The sequence below is a fragment of the Gekko japonicus genome, unplaced genomic scaffold (genome assembly GCF_001447785.1).
Source record: "Gekko japonicus isolate JY-2015 unplaced genomic scaffold, Gekko_japonicus_V1.1 scaffold68, whole genome shotgun sequence".
Classification (NCBI taxonomy): domain Eukaryota; kingdom Metazoa; phylum Chordata; class Lepidosauria; order Squamata; family Gekkonidae; genus Gekko; species Gekko japonicus.
In genome coordinates, this window is record NW_015169175.1 from 1330393 (window position 1) to 1347070 (window position 16678).

Here is a 16678-nt window from a genome sequence, read left to right on the forward strand (position 1 = left end):
GAGTACATCATGCGAAATGCTGGCCTGGATGAATCACAAGCGGGAATTAAGATTGCTGGGGAAAAGATCAACAACCTCAGATATGCAGATGATACCACTCTAATGGCTGAAAGTGAAAAGGATCTAAAGAGCCTCTTGCTCAGAGTAAAAGAGGAGAGCGCAAAAGTGGGCTTGAAGCTCAACATCAAAAAAACTAAGATCATGGCATCCGGCCCCATCACTCCTTGGCAAATAGAAGGGGAAGTCGTGGAAGTAGTGACAGACTTCACGTTCCTGGGATCCCAGATCACCGCAGACTGTGACTGCAGCCATGAAATTAAAAGACGCCTGCTCCTTGGGAGGAAAGCGATGGCGAACCTAAACAGCATGATAAAAAGTAGAGACATCACCCTGCCAACAAAAGTCCGCATGGTCAAAGCAATGGTATTCCCAGTAGTCATGTATGGCTGCGAGAGCTGGACTATAAGGAAGGCCGAGCGCCGAAGAATAGATTCTTTTGAACTATGGTGCTGGAGAAGACTCTTGAGAGTCCCTTGGACTGCAAGAAGAACAAATCAGTCAATCCTCAAAGAAATCAACCCTGACTGTTCCCTGGAAGGCCAGATAATGAAACTGAAGCTCAAATACTTTGGCCACCAAATGAGAAGGGAGCACTCACTGGAGAAGACCCTGATGCTGGGAAAGATTGAAGGTCAAAGAAGACGGGGACGGCAAAGGATGAGATGGTTGGACAGTGTCAGCGACGCAACGAACATGAAATTGAGCCAACTTCAGAGGACAGCGGAAGACAGGAGGGCCTGGCGGGAGCTGGTCCATGGGGTCGCGAAGAGTCAGACTCGACTGTGCGACTGAACAACAACGACTACATCTAGGGAGAAAGGAAAGAAAACCACTAATAACTAAATCCCCAAGAATAGGAGATCATAACAACAGCTTATATAAATGTTAATCTTAAATTGTTAGTGTTACTTTGGACATAGTCGGTTATGCTAAATTATTTATCTTTTTATCTATTGATTTAACTGTTTAAGAGAACCCCAAGAGCATCCAATAATAAAACCAAAATTTTAAGTCCCATTTCAGAGTCCTTCAGCCTTCATTTTGTTTTATCTTTTCTCATCCTCAATTGATATGCATGTTTGGAGGCAGCCACCCCTTTATCGGAAACAGAGTCCTCGTTGGAAGACACCGAGTCCAATTCGCCACTGGATTTGCTGTCATCTTCTTCCTTAGCGACCTTGTCTGTCTCTCCCAACTGTAATCTCAGGAACTCACGTGCTTTAAAGACAGAGTCAATGTGCAGGAAAATCTTCCTGCCCCCCAGGTGACCCCAATGTGCGGATTTAGATATCCGCACGCAGGGGGTGCCTTCGCTATTAGATATATAGATAGATACTTAGCAGATAGCTGAGGCCAGCCTCAAGTAATGAAATTACAAGTGTTCCCTATATGTTGAAGTAATGAGCAAAAATGATAAGGCAGACCCCTGACTCCTGAAATCCACTGTATTACATAAGAAGCCAATGTTGGATCAGGCCAATGGCCCATCTACTCCAACACTCTGTCACACAGTGGCCAACAATCCCAGGTGCCATCAGGAGGTCCAGCAGTAGGGCCAGGACACTAGAAGCCCTCCCACTGTTGCACCCCCCCAAGCACCTAGAATACAGAACATCACTTGCCCCAGTCTGAGAGTTCCTATCTATACCTTGTGGCTAATAGCCACTTATGGACTTCTGCTCCATATGCTTATCTAATTCCCTCTTGAAGCTGTCCATGCTTGTAGCCGCCACCACCTCCTGTGGCAGTGAATTCCATGTGTTAATCACTCTTTGGGTGAAGAAGTACTTTTATCTGTTCTAACTGGACTGCTCAGGAATTTCATTGAGTGCCCATGACTTCTTGCATTGTAAGAAAGGGAGAAGAGTACTTCTTTCTCAACCTGCTCTATCCCATACATAATCTTATAAACTTCGATCATGTCACCCCTCAGCCATCATTTCTCCAAGCGAAATAGCCCCAAGCATTTTAACCTTTCTTCATAGGGAAAGTGTTCCAACCCTTTTATCATTCTAGTTGCCCTTTTCTGCACTTTTTCCAATGCTATAATATCCTTTTTAAGTGTCGTGACCAGAACTGTGCACATTTCTGAAAGGTGCTGCCTTAAATAGAAACTTCCCCCAGCAGAGGGTGTGGCCAGCAGCTATTCATATTCACCCAAGCACTCAATTACAGTCAAACAATGACCCTTTCACACCCTATCTCAAGCAGTCAGGACTCTGCAACAACTCACAACTCACCCACACACTTCCCAAAACAGTACCTTCTCAGCTAAATCACTTCAGGTGAAGGTTAATAAAAAACATTCACCCCTCTAGCAGCTCTATCTTTTGCTCCTTCTCAGAGCTCAGCTGGGTCACTACATGTAGTACATATTAGTCATTTCAGGGGGAATCGCGGGGGATCGCAGTTCCCCCGGGTGAGGTACGGGGGCGGGGCACATGACGAAGGCCGGCGGCAGCCGGGACCGTTGGGGGCGGGGTGTGTGACCTTATGACACACTTCCGGTGATGTCAGGGGGTGTGGCATATGCTAATGAGCTATGCTAATGAGTTCCCCTAGCTCTTTTTCTACGAAATGACCCCTGAGTACTACTAAGAATAAATGGTTTGAGTATGAGTGACTTTTTGCCTACAAAATTAGGTGACATATCATAGCATGCCAGAGCCAACTTGGCCAGTAAGTGGGCAGAGCCTGGAGCACTGATTAGAAAGAATAGCTCAGTTATATGAAACAAATTGAAGAGGTATTTCTCTGCTGCCAGCATATCCTTCCCCCACTCTTTTTAAGGCTCAGTAATGTGATGGATTTGTTTTGATTTGAGCACAGCACCACCTGTACCCTTTGGTCTTAATCCACAATGGTGTAAGCAAGGCATGCTGAAGTTCCATTTGATTTCAATGACATTTGAGTGCATGTAACTGTGCCTGTAACTGTTGCAACCCTGCAGTCTTTCCTCTTGATGTCTGTCATTTGGGGTGGTGGTTGATTGTGTACCATGTGGGTGCTGCCTCTTGGCAGAAATGTCGTCTGCAAAACCTTGAACAAATAAAAATAAATATATTAATCTTCCTTTGATCCCGCCTAAGGTAGAGAAAGTTGTGCTGACAAAATTCAGGAGACAGGATGATAGCAAGAAGGTAGCTACTCGTTTTTTTTTTAGCATCACAGTTTATTCCAGCCTTGAAAAGCAGCATGCATAGCTCCAGAATGTTCTAGAATCTAATAGGCTCAATTAACATGAGGTTGTGTTTGGTTTTTATGTTTGATAAATCCCGGTCCATTATGTACATGCAGGGTATCTAGTGATCCATTTAGCATCTGCAAGGGATAGTGACTGTTTCATATTTTGATTTCAAAATATGGCCTAAGCTAAGGTGTTTCTAAAGCAAGCACTATACAGAAGCAATGAAAGCTGGATACCCTCTTCCACATCTTGCTAATAAATGATCATGTCCTAGAGCTTCTACACTTTAGATACCTGACAAGAGGGTAAATATCTCTTGGTAGCTGAGTAGGTTGCATCAATTTAATAAAGAATACAATTACCATGATTGTCAGAAATAATATACTCCAGAATGAATAAAGCACTCACTTGTGAAGTTGCAGATACAGCAAATTAACAGGACAATAAAAATACATGTTCACTATTTCATAGTAGAAGTGATTTATTTAACAATCACTACCACTTGGCATGTAAAAGCTAGCATTAATTGTTTGTCTTGTGGAAGGTGGAGCACTTGGCTTTTATTATTATCTTAGACTGTTATTTCAGTTGATTAAAATATATTCCAGTGCTATAAATGATAAAAGAAGAGACAAAGAGATTGGATTTATACCCCGCCCTTCACTACCCAGAGGAGTCTCAGAGCAGCTTACAATCTCCTTTCCCTTCCCCTCCCCACAACAGACAGCCTGTGAGGTAGGTGGGACTGAGAAAGCTCTGTCAGAAACTGCTCTTTTTCAAGAACAGCTGTGCCAGAACTATGGCTTGCCCAAGGTCATCCAGCAGGTGCTGCAAGTGGATCAAACCCGTTTCTCCCAGATTAGAGTCCATGTACTTAACCACTGCACCAAACTGGCTCTCCTACACCAAACTGGCTAAACCAACAAAAGTGCTTTGCTTTCATTTTAAAGAAAATATGAATGTTTACTGTCTCTCCTGTGTTGGAATCAGATAATCTGTTGTGTGAAAGGTTGTGGGTGCTTGAATATATGAGTATCTGAACTTTTCTTATACTGTGTCATGGATTTGTTCCCACTAAATCATTGTTGTCTACTCTGAATAACAGGGTTTTACCCTTCTCAGATGCTTGATATCCTTTTTAGGGATGGGCACGAGCCACATTTTTGCAGTTCGGTTCACGAACCAGTAGGTAGGTTCACAAAAATCAGTGGAGAGCAGAAAGCAGGTGTTTAAATGGCACTGAGGCATTTAAATCACTGCTTTCTGCTCCCTCTGAAAAGCCACGGGAGCAGAAAGTAGGGGTTTAAATGGCTTCGAGCTTTTCGTGGCAAACAAAAAGCAGGGGGTAGAATGGCTGGGAGTGAAAAGCTGCAGAAAGCAGGGGGTGAAATGCCTCCCAACAGGACCTTTTACAGATCTGCAGAGCCTGCAAGACGGAGCTCTTCCACCAGGCTTTTAACTATGGCGGTGGATGTCCCTCCCTCTGTACTCGGCCTCCCCTCAGTGGGTCAGAACTGTATTACCATCCAAGGACCAAATCTTGAAATAGATGACATCTGGGAGGCTTTAACTATAACTTGCACCGGATGAATGTTTTTTTTAAAAAAAACCCGAAGGGACATTTTTTATTTTGCAATAGAATACAGAACTACATAGAAAATATTGGGAAGGGAACTACAACTAGGGATAAAGGAAAGATAACCACACTATGCTAAAACCCCAAGAGGAGGAGATCTTATCCCTGTTAATATAAGTGTTAGTACTAAAAGTGGTAATATCACAATATACTTGTAGAGTTCTTGTTTATCACAGCTTCAAATGTGTTAATATGTTAGTTGTTATGAGAGAGCTTTCTGATCATCTTCTTGTTCTTCACTTCAAAAGGCCATTTTCCGACTCCTTCTGCCTTCATTTCGGCTTTCTGTCTCTAAAATCGTATACAACTCTGGCGGGACCTGCACCCTTTTCTGCAGCAGAGTCCTCTTCCGTTCCAGAGGTGGCAGAGTCACTAGATTCAGTTTCTTCCTCCTTAGACTCTTCCTCTGTTCCCAGCTGACGCCGCAAAAACTCTTTGGCTTTGAAGGTGGAGTCTATCTTCTCTCTTTTATCGTTGATCTTAAAGATTACACCCTCCGGGACTTCCCATCTGTACGATATTCCATTAGTTTGAAGGAAAGAAATTAAATCCTTATAATTTTTCCTCTTTTGTCGAATTTCAAATGGAATGTCTTTTAAAGTTTTGATGATTACATTTCCCATTTTCAGTGGAGTTGCTGAAGTCGCTTTTAAGATGGCATCTCTGGTTTGTCTTCTTGAGAATCTGAGCACTATTTCTCCAGGCAGGCTATTTTTTAAAATATAATTGGAGTATGCCCTGTAGGCTAGCTCCATTTCTTTTCCAAGCTCATCCGCTGTTAAGCCTATTACTGGAGCGATGATGCACCGGATGAATGTTGTTGTATTTTACTGACATTTTAACTGTTTTAATTTTTGTATACTGTATATTGTTTACTATATCTGATGGAACCTGCCCTGAGCCTGCTATGTGGGAAGAGTAGGATATAAGTCTAATAAAATAAATAAAATAAATTCCTTTTCTTAACCAGTTTCTATGCACCTTCCTATGAGGAAAGGCTGAAGAGTCTGACACTTTTCAGTTTAGAAAAGAGAGTACTAAGTGGAGACATGGTTTATAAAGGTTTATAAAATTATGCATGGGATGGAGTTGACAAAGAAAACTTCTCCCTTTCCCCCAAATACTAGAATTCAAAGGCATCCAGTGAAACTGATGTCAGTTCAGGATGAACAAAAGGAAATACTTCTTTATACAGCGAGTGATTAAAATGTGAAATTCTCTTCCAGAGGATGTAGTGATGGCCACCGGAATAGACAGCTTTAAAAGGGCATTAGATGGATTCATGGAGGATAGGTGTGTCACTGAATACTAGCTGTGGTGCCTAAAGGGAACTTCCAAATTCAGAGGCAGTAAAACTTAATCCCAGTGCCAAGAGACAACATCAGGAGGTCTCAGCCTTCTATGACCTGTTGTTGTCCCTCCAGATTAACTGGTTGGCCACTGTGTAAGACAGGGTGCTGGACTAGATGGACCACTGGTCTGATCAAGCAGGGTTCTTATGTTCTTACATGAGTTTAATATGTTCTCACCCTTTCATTTATGGCTTGATTGCAGTAGTATCTTAGTGTTATTTTCTCTAAGGGTTGGCTTTCCATCTGGGGCCTTAATAAAAGTGTCCATTTCCCAGTATAACCATTGCTCTTTTACCTGTCATCTTGAAGTGGGGGAAAAATAATATGGAGTGACTGAGCAAAAGTATGATGATGAGCTGCGGAAATGTTTTTTATGCTGTCATGATTTTGCTGCAATAAGATAGGATATTTCAGAAAAAAAACTACCATGTTTTCTTGAATCACTGTAAGATAATGGTGAACATGGAATGACTTTCCCTGAAGCTAAAAACATATTGGGAACATTTGTTGTCAACTGCACAGAGGACAAAAAGCTTACTTCTTAAAAATAAAACATTGAGGCCACCATTGAGGTGAATGCTTCCATTTCTAGCTAATTAAAATGACTGTTGTTCTGGTACAGTGGTAGCTGTTCCCAGAGGCTCATCATCGCTGTTGCATGACAGTTTTCTCTTGGCTAATTAAAGACATTTTTCCATGCAAACATACTTTTGTGCCTCCATGTTTCAGGCCTCTTCCAATTGCGGCTTGCGTAATTGGCTACATACATCTTGGCATAAGCATTGTTACATAAGAAGTTAGTAATAATGCAGTGTATAAGTTCTGTTCTTTATTCTAAAGCTGAGTTCCCTCTTTGGCTTGCGTTTTCCCTCCCTGTGTCCTCAGAGAGCCATCTTCCTTGCAGCTTCCATTCACGGATGATTTTGAAATTAGTTCTCCTTTACTACCAAGCCAAGTCAATTATACAGACAAACTTTTGCTTCAGTGTTGGTTCAAATATGCGGTAACCAGGGGTCATTTGGGGGGGACGCGGGGGGACGCCATCCCCCCCGGGTGAGGTGCGGGAGGGCGGGGCCTGGAGCTCCCTGCTGGTGCCCGCTGGAGGTCGCCGCCGGCTGTGGGGAGGACACACTTCCGGTGATGTCAGGGTGTGTGGCATATGCTAATGAGCTATGCTAATGAGTCCCCCTAGCTCTTTTTCTACGAAATGACCCCTGCCGGTAACTAAAATGGTTGTAATATCATGACAGACATTCAGAAGCTATGACTAATAATGTATGCATCCTCTGGAAATTTAAGTTTGATATTCCTGGTTGGTTTGATACAAAGATCATTTCTGGTCACTGAGGGATTCTTGCGTCCTCTCTAATCCACAAATACAGGCTGTAAGCAAGTTGCTGTTCCTATAACCCCTGTTTCTTTCATGAGCACTGAACAACCCAATTCCTCCAGCAAGCTCCCAGGCAGGGCATAGTGGTGCTAGCCATCACCTGTTGTTCAGCTCTTGCTTGGCAATTGTGATTATGGACATTTCATTAAGTTGTCATGAGCAAAAGTCATAGTTTTGCTTGTGTGACCTTGTCTGATCTTAACTTCCTAAACTAATGGTTACCCTCATGTCAAGTGCGGGTTAATTCATTTTTCATCAGTGCTTCGGATGGGAAAAAGTACTTTTTTCTGTCCTGAGTTTAGTAGTGATTGGTTGCGCAGCATGCTGTTGAACAGTCAAGCTTGATTATCAGTGGTTCCCATTGAGTTCTATGGGACAGATAAAAACACAAGAACAGAAGGACTGCTTCTGCAAGAAGCCAGAGTCACAAGGGCAGATTTATCCTCTCACAGTAGTTTCTCAGAGCACACCTTCTTCACTTTTTCTCCTGAAAGAAAATAAACATCATTTCACTTCTGTAATGCAGCACTTCTGTGCTTTTGGAGTGTAATTCCCACCCCTCCCCCTGTTAGCAGTCAGACCCCTCCTGCAGATGGGCAGTTTGATGGCTAGAGAGGGACAAAACGGCTCTTTTTAATATCACCCCCCAAATTATGTGTGCACTGCACTGCCTGGTCTAAAAATGGGAACAAAATGGAAATGACATGGAACAAAATGGATGTCAGCCAGAGACAAGTCTAGACACACATCTTGGCAGGTGAAACAGAAAAGCTGACCCGCTAAGAGCCCTCCTCCACACCCAGAAGAAATGCATAATTTAAACAATGGGTTTCCCGAGAAAACGTATACCCCAACTTGTTTGTGGGCTTCCTCCACTCTGTGAAATGTTAGTCATTTCATTCTGCTGCAGACCTCGTTCTCCAAGATCTCGTTCTCCAAATCTCTTTTGCACACTCCTCCCTTTTATTTTTCTCTTAGTTTGTGTGTTCCCCAAGTGCTTTGTGTGTATGTTTTGCTCTTTTTTATATATATAATAAAACACCCTTCTGGTTAAACTTCAGCCTGGTTTATTTTGAGAGTTCTTTTTTTTTTTTTATCCCCGTAGGGATATTTTTTATTTTGCATATAGTACAAACTACAAAGAAATATAGGGAAGGGACTACAACTGGGGATAAAGAAAAGCAAACCACACTAGACTAAAACCCCAAGAGAAGGAGATCTTTTCACTGTTAGTAAAAGGGAGCGGTGGCGCAGGCAGTAAAACGCCTGCCTTAACAACATCACTCGAGCAGTCACTATGGCTGTTCGAGTACCACCGCGGTCAGGGTGAGCTCCCGACCCTAGTCCCAGCTCCCGCCCACCCAGTGGTTCGAAAGCAACTAATTGCGAGTAGATAAATGGGTACCCACCCTTAGTAGGGTGGGGGGCACCCTCCTTAGGTGTGGTGGGTGAAGACGGCGGCGGCGAGACATTGGCTCCAGTGCAGACGGAGGCGGCGTGGCAATGTGATGGTGGCAGCAAGCAAGCACGACCGGAGGGGTGATCCCTGGTGGCCGAGGAAAGAAACATCGAGCGTCTGCCATCAAAAAGGGCATGCGATGACGTCGAGCACGGGCACAGCGGAGCCGGAAAGGACGTTGCTGGGGCTGGAAGAAGGCGTGAGTCGTGTGCCCCAAAGCCAACCCGCCCGAGCGCTGAAGTGAGCATCCCACCGGAGACTGTTGAAGAATAGACCTGAAGAGCTGAGTCAAGAACAACACCAACCACCACAGGGGTGCCGGTAGGTAGTCCCACCCCCGTATAGAAATGTGTGGCCCTAGTTAGGGAATAATTGTGATTAGCACCTGCCTGTAAGCCGCTAAAAGATCCCCTGAAAAAGGGGGTTCAAGCGGGATATAAAGTCGAAAGTTAAATAAAAAAATAAAATAAAATAAATATGTTAGTACCATTAGTTTTATTATCACAATATACTTGTTGAGTTCTTGCTTATAACAATTTGGTTCTTGTATGTTATTTTGTTAGTTGTTATGAGAGTTGTTATGAGAGATGTTATGATCATCTTCTTATTCTTTGCTTCAAAAGGCCATTTTCCAAGTCCTTCTGCCTTTACTTCGGCTTTCTGTCTCTAAAATTGTATACCACTCTGGCAGGTCCTGCACCCTTTTCTGCTGCAGAATCCTCTTCCGTTCCCGAGGTAGCAGAGTCACTCAACTTCGATTCTCCCTCTTTAGACTCATCATCTGTCCCCAGCTGACGTTTAAAAATTCTTTAGCTTTAAAAGTGGAGTCTATCTTCTCCCTTCTATCGTTGATACTTCCTCCCCTCTCCCCCTTCATGTCATAGCCACTCATTCGCAAAAGAGGCATCCCTCTTTGCAATCTCTGTTTCCAATCTCAGGGGGGGGGAAATCACTTTTCAAACTCCTCCGTTTTTATTCAGAACTCACGTTCATTGTTGGCCAGTTTATCTGAACACACTCGGTTTTACGCCATTCCGCTTGATCTCCGGCGCTTGTCCCGGTCAGTCCAGCTTATGCCTGAAGGCCACTCAGTGACTGAACTGTTGTGGCGGAGGGGAGCCTCAATTCTCCGGCATTACGTCATCAAAGAGGCTACCCCTCAAAAAGCCCCCTGGCCTGGAGCCTATCACAAAGGCTCCGCGGGGGTGTCACTTGAGGTGGCACCCCTTCAGGCTGCTGGTGTGCGATTCGCCCTCCTCCGTTGTGAGAAGAGCATCCGCCATCGCTGTTCTGTTGACCGGAAGTCTATTTTGAGAGTTCTTTAAGAGACAATCCCAGTGTACATTGATGGAGATCCCAGTTACCCACCTCTTGCTAAGCTAATTTCCCCAATTAATTAATATACTGCTAATTTGGGTAACACCCCAAATGTGTGGTATTCATTTTATTTCAGCCACTATTGTGGTGGTTTTAAATACCATGGGTGGATCAAAAGGTGCCATTCTCCTCATAGCAAATCTTCCATTTTTGAAACAACTCCTTTCACTAACTGACCTCTTCTTGGAGCAAAGATTCATTTGTGGGCAGAAAGGTAGATTTGGATCCAGCCCATGGTTTTAAGCTTTCTAAAGGGTCTTATCTCCTGAAATGTGAGTAATTTTGAGAAATGTCTGTTTTTGAAATCAACTCAGACTATACTGAATTTTCTAGACAACTGCCAGAATTCAAGTATATGCTACATTTGGTCACATTCTGGCCACTAAAAAGAGAAAGAGTCCAGTAGCACCTTGAACATTAACAAAATTTGTGGCAGGGTATGAGCTTTTGTGAGTCACTGCTCACTTCTTTCAGAACTGGCCACTGTTTGACTAGCAGCTTAGGGCCCCTCAGAAGATACCAGTAGCATCACTAGTACAGTGTTAATGATATGTTATCAGTAAGTTCTGAGATGGATTTAAATGTGAGGAAAAAGGATAGCACAACTGCGAAAGGTTAATAGTAATCACCTTACATTAGTGAAAACTGAGATAGACTTTTTAAGATGTATAAAATATTTATCTGCTGATGGAATTTTCAGTAGGTGAGATCTCTTAGAATTAATCTTACTTTGATGCTAATTTCTTTATGAATATTTATAACCTCTTCTGTACAGTCTGCAGTTACTTTAGGACTATAAATATGCCAGTAGCTACATCCCTTCTGTCCAAAATCCTATAGCCATAACAGCCATTGAGACACTAGGCAGAAGCATAAATTGCCCCACCTCTGCATGTAGCAATGTTGGCAAACATCTGGAGGAAGAACCCTAATGTATTTCTTCTCCATATGTTTTGGAAAGGTGTTATTTGTGTTAAATTTTGAAATACTTAAAGGAATACTAGGGGAGAAGTCTGAATTGTACGCTGGTATCTGATTTACCAGCAGAAGCCAACACAACTGATGCCGTATTTTCTTAGTAACCTATAGCTTGACCCTCAAATTTTTTTCCGTATAATTCATTCATAATTCAAATGCGGCATCTGAGGTATGCCATCTCTGACTTACTATTGATTGATTTCCCCCCCCCCTCCCCAAGTTATTTTTCAGTCTCTAGTTAGGTAACATACTCTGTACCATGCTTAGCTGATTTAAATCTTTTATAATTTAATTATCCATGTAGAGGGGCCTTATTTCTTTTATTTAAAATACAGGATGTATCTGAGCCTTGAGTTAACGAAAATTTATGCTGCAATTATGTAAATTAGTGCTGCCAATACAAAATTGTTGCTATATTGTTAGATGGAAGACGTGTGCTAAGCACTAGCCAATCAAGCATTAGAAATTGGTTGGCTAAACGGATTTCCTACATCTGTGGCTCCGTCATTAATTCCAGGCTCACCTTCTGCTGTGAAAGCTCCATTTTCCCTTATTAGAGGTATGGTGTGCTAGCCATTTAGCAAAAAGCTCAGTTGAGATAAGAGCCATATTGAATACACTTTAGGTTAATAAGCATTTATTTTAAAGTGTATTTAAATTTGTTTTATGGTACTTCATTGAACAAGAGCATGTATGCTTAATGAGATACATTTTCATGAGTGCTTGAGCCTTCAGATTTTTTGAACCTATTGAAAAAGACATGATGATTACTTTCTCATGTGGAAGGCCATGGTTGAAATCCAAAGCTTCATGTGACTTTCTTTGACCACCCTATTGCTTTTGGACCACCGGTCCTGACATCTCCATCCCTGCCTGCTTGCATCCTGATCACCAAGCCTGGCATGCTAATGTGTTACCATGAGTTCTGTATGACCAGGGTGTCCCTTGCTCACTTGAACAACTGGAGCAGATTTTTTTTTTTAACCCTGCCTTTGGACTGAACCATCCTTTAGCAAACTGAATATTAAAAAACAAATACTGTAAAAATAAACCATTCTTAAAAGGCAAAGAGTACCTCTAAGATAGGGTTGCCAAATCTTATTTACTCACTGGCGGGGGAGCGTTTGCTCGGTCTGGGAGCTGCCGCGGATGTGCGCACATGCACGCAAAGTGTTCGCGCGCCACCAGAACATCACCGGAAGTGATGCAGGACGTAGGGCACGTTGGGGGCATGGCCCAGATCGTCGGGCCACGCCCCCAACGTGCTGTACGTCCTGCATCACCTCTGGTGACGCAGCTTTGGGGGCGGAGTTCCCCCCGGGGCCCGATTCCCCCACGACGGAAATCGGGCCTCCAAAGTGGGGGGAAATCCGCCCCCCGGGGTTTTTTGGCAGCCCTACTCTAAGACAACCATTATGGATGCCCATAGAACAGTTTTGGACAAATTAGTATTAGGTGTACTAAAAGCCTGAGCAAATAGGACAAAACTTGTCATCTAAAAGATAGTAAAGAAGACACCAAATGAATTTTCCTGGGGAGGAAATTCCATAACTAGGGTGCCATCACAGAAAAGACCCTCTTTACTATGTTCTTTACTGTATTTAGTAATCTAAGATGCAAAGCTGAAGGTATCTGTGGAAAGGTCCCTTTGGGGAAATTGTAAAGCCCCATTCTTTAAGGGCATCTGCTCAGATCTTCTAAAAAAAATGACTGAACCTCTGCTCTGACTAACATAATATTCTGAAGTAATGATTTTACTCATATGAGTCTCATTCCATATTTAAGCCGTTCCTTTACACTTGGCTTTATTTCTGGTCTTCTGGTGTTACAAGCCTTGCAGCAATACATGAAGAATTTTAATTTATAGATACTAAAAGTAGAGAAATATTTATGGTTGAAGGTAATTTAGGAATCTCTTCTGTTTACTTTTTTCAGATTTACTGTTGTTCGAGTTCATAGTAGAACTGTGTTTTAAATCAAAAGACCTCGTCGCCAAATTAAAATGTTCACAGTTCCAAATGTCTGGTGTTCATATCATTTTTAAATTCATGTTTGCATCTTCTGTTTTAACAGGCGATACCAGGTCCTGGACAATACAATATAAAAAGTCAGTTTCAAAAGGCAGAGGGCACATCACAAGGTGGAAGTGAAGTTGCTCCTTTTCTTTCACTCGCTGAGGTATGGCATGATCTATTTTTATCCTTCTTTTCTACCCAGTGGAGACCTAAACAGCTTTCAGAAATACAATATGATTTCAATAAAACACCGTAGTAAAACAGGCAAAGGACACAAAACATGCTGAGCTGGTACCCAGAGGGCTAGTCCATCAAGGCCAAGACCGTGGGCTGTGAACCATGAGCTAAGGACCAAGATCCCTTAGGCTCTTTACCTTTGGCTCCTGCCCCTGGCCTCTCCCAGGGTTTAAATACCTACACTAGGTGACAAATTCTGGGTCTCATAAGATGGCAGCCATCTTTCTACAATCTTCCCCTCCCCCCCCCAAAAAAATGCCCCTGGCCAAACCTAAGCTTTAAATAGCTGCAACAAGAGAGAAAAACACCCAGTCTACAAGTTGACAGCCATCTCTATCCACAATTTCCCCTACTAATAATCCTCTTATTTCCTATATCGCTTTTAGTAATGTTGTTATACATTCCCCACTTTCCTGAATAGTGAGAAGAATAAGGGCATATGACAAGATATGTAGAGTTTCCTTTGGATGAGAAAACGCACTGGAGACTTTGCGTCTTTAACGCCCATTTGTTTACTAATAAACATGCAGAGTGTAGTGGAACCAAGCAGACTCCAACAGCAGGTAGCACAAATACTAATCCATTCCCAGGTTGCAACTCTTCCCCAAGGATGTTTTAGGTTTTGTCAGATCTTTTAAACTGGAAATGCCAGGGATTGAACCCGGGACCTTCCGCATGCAAATGTTTTATCACTGAGCCACAGCCCACTGTAGAATTTCTGGAGCATCTAAAAGGCTAATGTCTGTCCTCTTTATGCAAATATAAGACATATCTTGTTGCTTGCTTTACAAAAATTGTCTCAAAAGCTGGCCAGCAAAGTCTTTCATTGCTGCATTTCTGTTAAAGAGAAAGTGATGTCAGTGCACAAAGCAAAACTGCTGCTTTGGAACTAATGCCCTGTATCCTACCATCATGCTTGGTAAAGTTTGAAGCCATTCTTTGGTGGGAGAGCCCCTCAAGTTGGGGAAGGCTTTTTAGGCTAGTGAAAGGCTTCAGACTTTGTTGAACAGAGTGATAGGATATGGGATGATGTCATCAATCCACGCACACAATTTTATCTCTCCATTCTACCAAGGGACACAGCATGGTGCATGTGGTTGTCTCTTCCCCCTGTTTTTTCCCTCAAACCTGCTCTGTAAGGTAGCTTAGATTGAGAGACAGTAACTGGTTCAAGGTCAACTATTGAGCTTAATGGCTGAGTAGTGATTTGAACCCAGGTCTCCTGATTTCCAGTACAGTGCTTTAGTTGCTATACCTTGCTGGCTCTTAAAACAATATGTACCATACATTCACATTAATTTTCACAAATGTACCAGAAATCAGTAATGTAGTATATATTTCTAGGGCTGCCAAGTGGGGGCGGGTGGCGAGTAAACCCCCGCTTCGGAGGCCCGATTTCCGCCGCCGCGGAATCGGGCCCTGGGAGGAACTCTGCCCCCCGAAGCGCAGCCACGCGCAACCACGTCAGTCATGTTGGGGGCATGGCCCCGATCGTCGGAGGGAAAACTCTATGGTTTTCCCTCCGACGATCAGGGCCACGGCTTCAACGTGATCGATGTCGCGCGTCACTTCCGGTGATGTGCTGGCGGTGCACGCGCGCACACATCAAAGAACGGCTCCCGGAGCCCGGCGAGGTTCCCCTGCCGGTAAGACATTTTGACTTGGCAACCCTATATATTTCACATGTAAATGATCCCTCATTCAATCATTGTCCATCCCTCATTCAGTCATTGATTATCTCCAGTTAAGATACTCTCAGGTAGCAGGGCTGAAAAAGCTCTATACATGAGTCACAGCCAAAGTGGAAAGGGCTGTATGGACTAGCGTCTTAGTGTAGCATAGCTTCATATGTTATTGATGCAGTAATGAGAAAGTAGTTCTATCTAAATGGGACTCTTTCTGCCCATGGATCTCACTCAATTGCCTTGTTTCCTCAGAGATTTACACCTGTGAAATCATCCACCCCAGCTCCTGGCACATATAATGAGACACGTTCTGCACTCGAGTCCTTGAGGAAAGCATCTAAAAATATCCCATTTGGTCATACCTCAGTTCGATTTACTGAGGACTACAGGCTGAAAAGAACACCAGGTTTGCAATTAATCTACATATGTCCAGTGTTAAATTCATGACCCAATGGAAAGCAACAATAAATAGTCTGCTAAGTTAGCAGTTGATGTTAGCTGTGTGATTAAACAATATGTTCTACATGATGATTAATATCCATGTTGAAGTGGAGTTAAGTAATATAACTGTGTTAAGTATTTTTAATATTTTGGGTGAACTGTTAGGGATGGGCATGAACTGGCTCACAAACGTAAGTTCATGATGAATTTTGGTTGGTTCATGGTTTGTGAACCAAAGTACATGAACTGAAGAGCTGCCATGAATTTCCACAAATTTTAAGGCAGTTTGTGGCAGTTCATGAAGAGCAGAAAGCAGGGGTCTAAATGGCTTTGAGCCATTTAAACCCCTGCTTTCTGCTCTTCACAAAAGAAAAAACCATCTGAGCAGTGGGGAACAGAAAGCGCTGCTCTGCTGTTTTTCACAGGGGAACCCTGCTTTCTGCTTCCTGCTGTTTTTCTGCTCCCTGCTGTTTTTCACAGGGGATCCTCTACTTTCTGCTTCCCACAAAAGCAGCAGGGAGCAGAAAGCAGGGGTTTAATTAGCTCCGAGCACTCTTAAATGCCTCCAAGAGAGCTGTCTTTGAGTGAGGCTTGTAGAACTAAAAAGACTACCAAATAGGATAGTGCAGATATTTGAGAAAAAAATTCTACAAAGGTTTTTCTAATGTTCTAGGATTTTAAAGGATTTGACTTCCTATTTTACTGCCTTTTAAAGTTGTTTTCATTGTAGAAAGGCTCTGTGTGAGCAAGGGTATACAAATAACTTGAAATGTATCACTAAAGAGCATAATGTTCAATGACTTCTTGCATTTTTTAAAGATACATACCTTTAAAAATTGCTTTCAGTGCATTTTCCTGTTG

At 42.8% G+C, this 16678-nt stretch overlaps 1 protein-coding gene across 1 annotated transcript in view; it reads left to right on the plus strand.

Moving 5' to 3' along the window:
* The window catches only part of STPG2 (sperm-tail PG-rich repeat containing 2), a 336565-nt gene that overhangs the window by 61047 nt on the left and 258840 nt on the right, over positions 1-16678 (plus strand). The window contains exons 7-8 of the mRNA XM_015415991.1: positions 13513-13617; positions 15629-15782. Of these exons, the coding sequence (XP_015271477.1) occupies positions 13513-13617; positions 15629-15782 (259 nt within the window). The remainder of the gene's footprint in view (positions 1-13512; positions 13618-15628; positions 15783-16678) is intronic.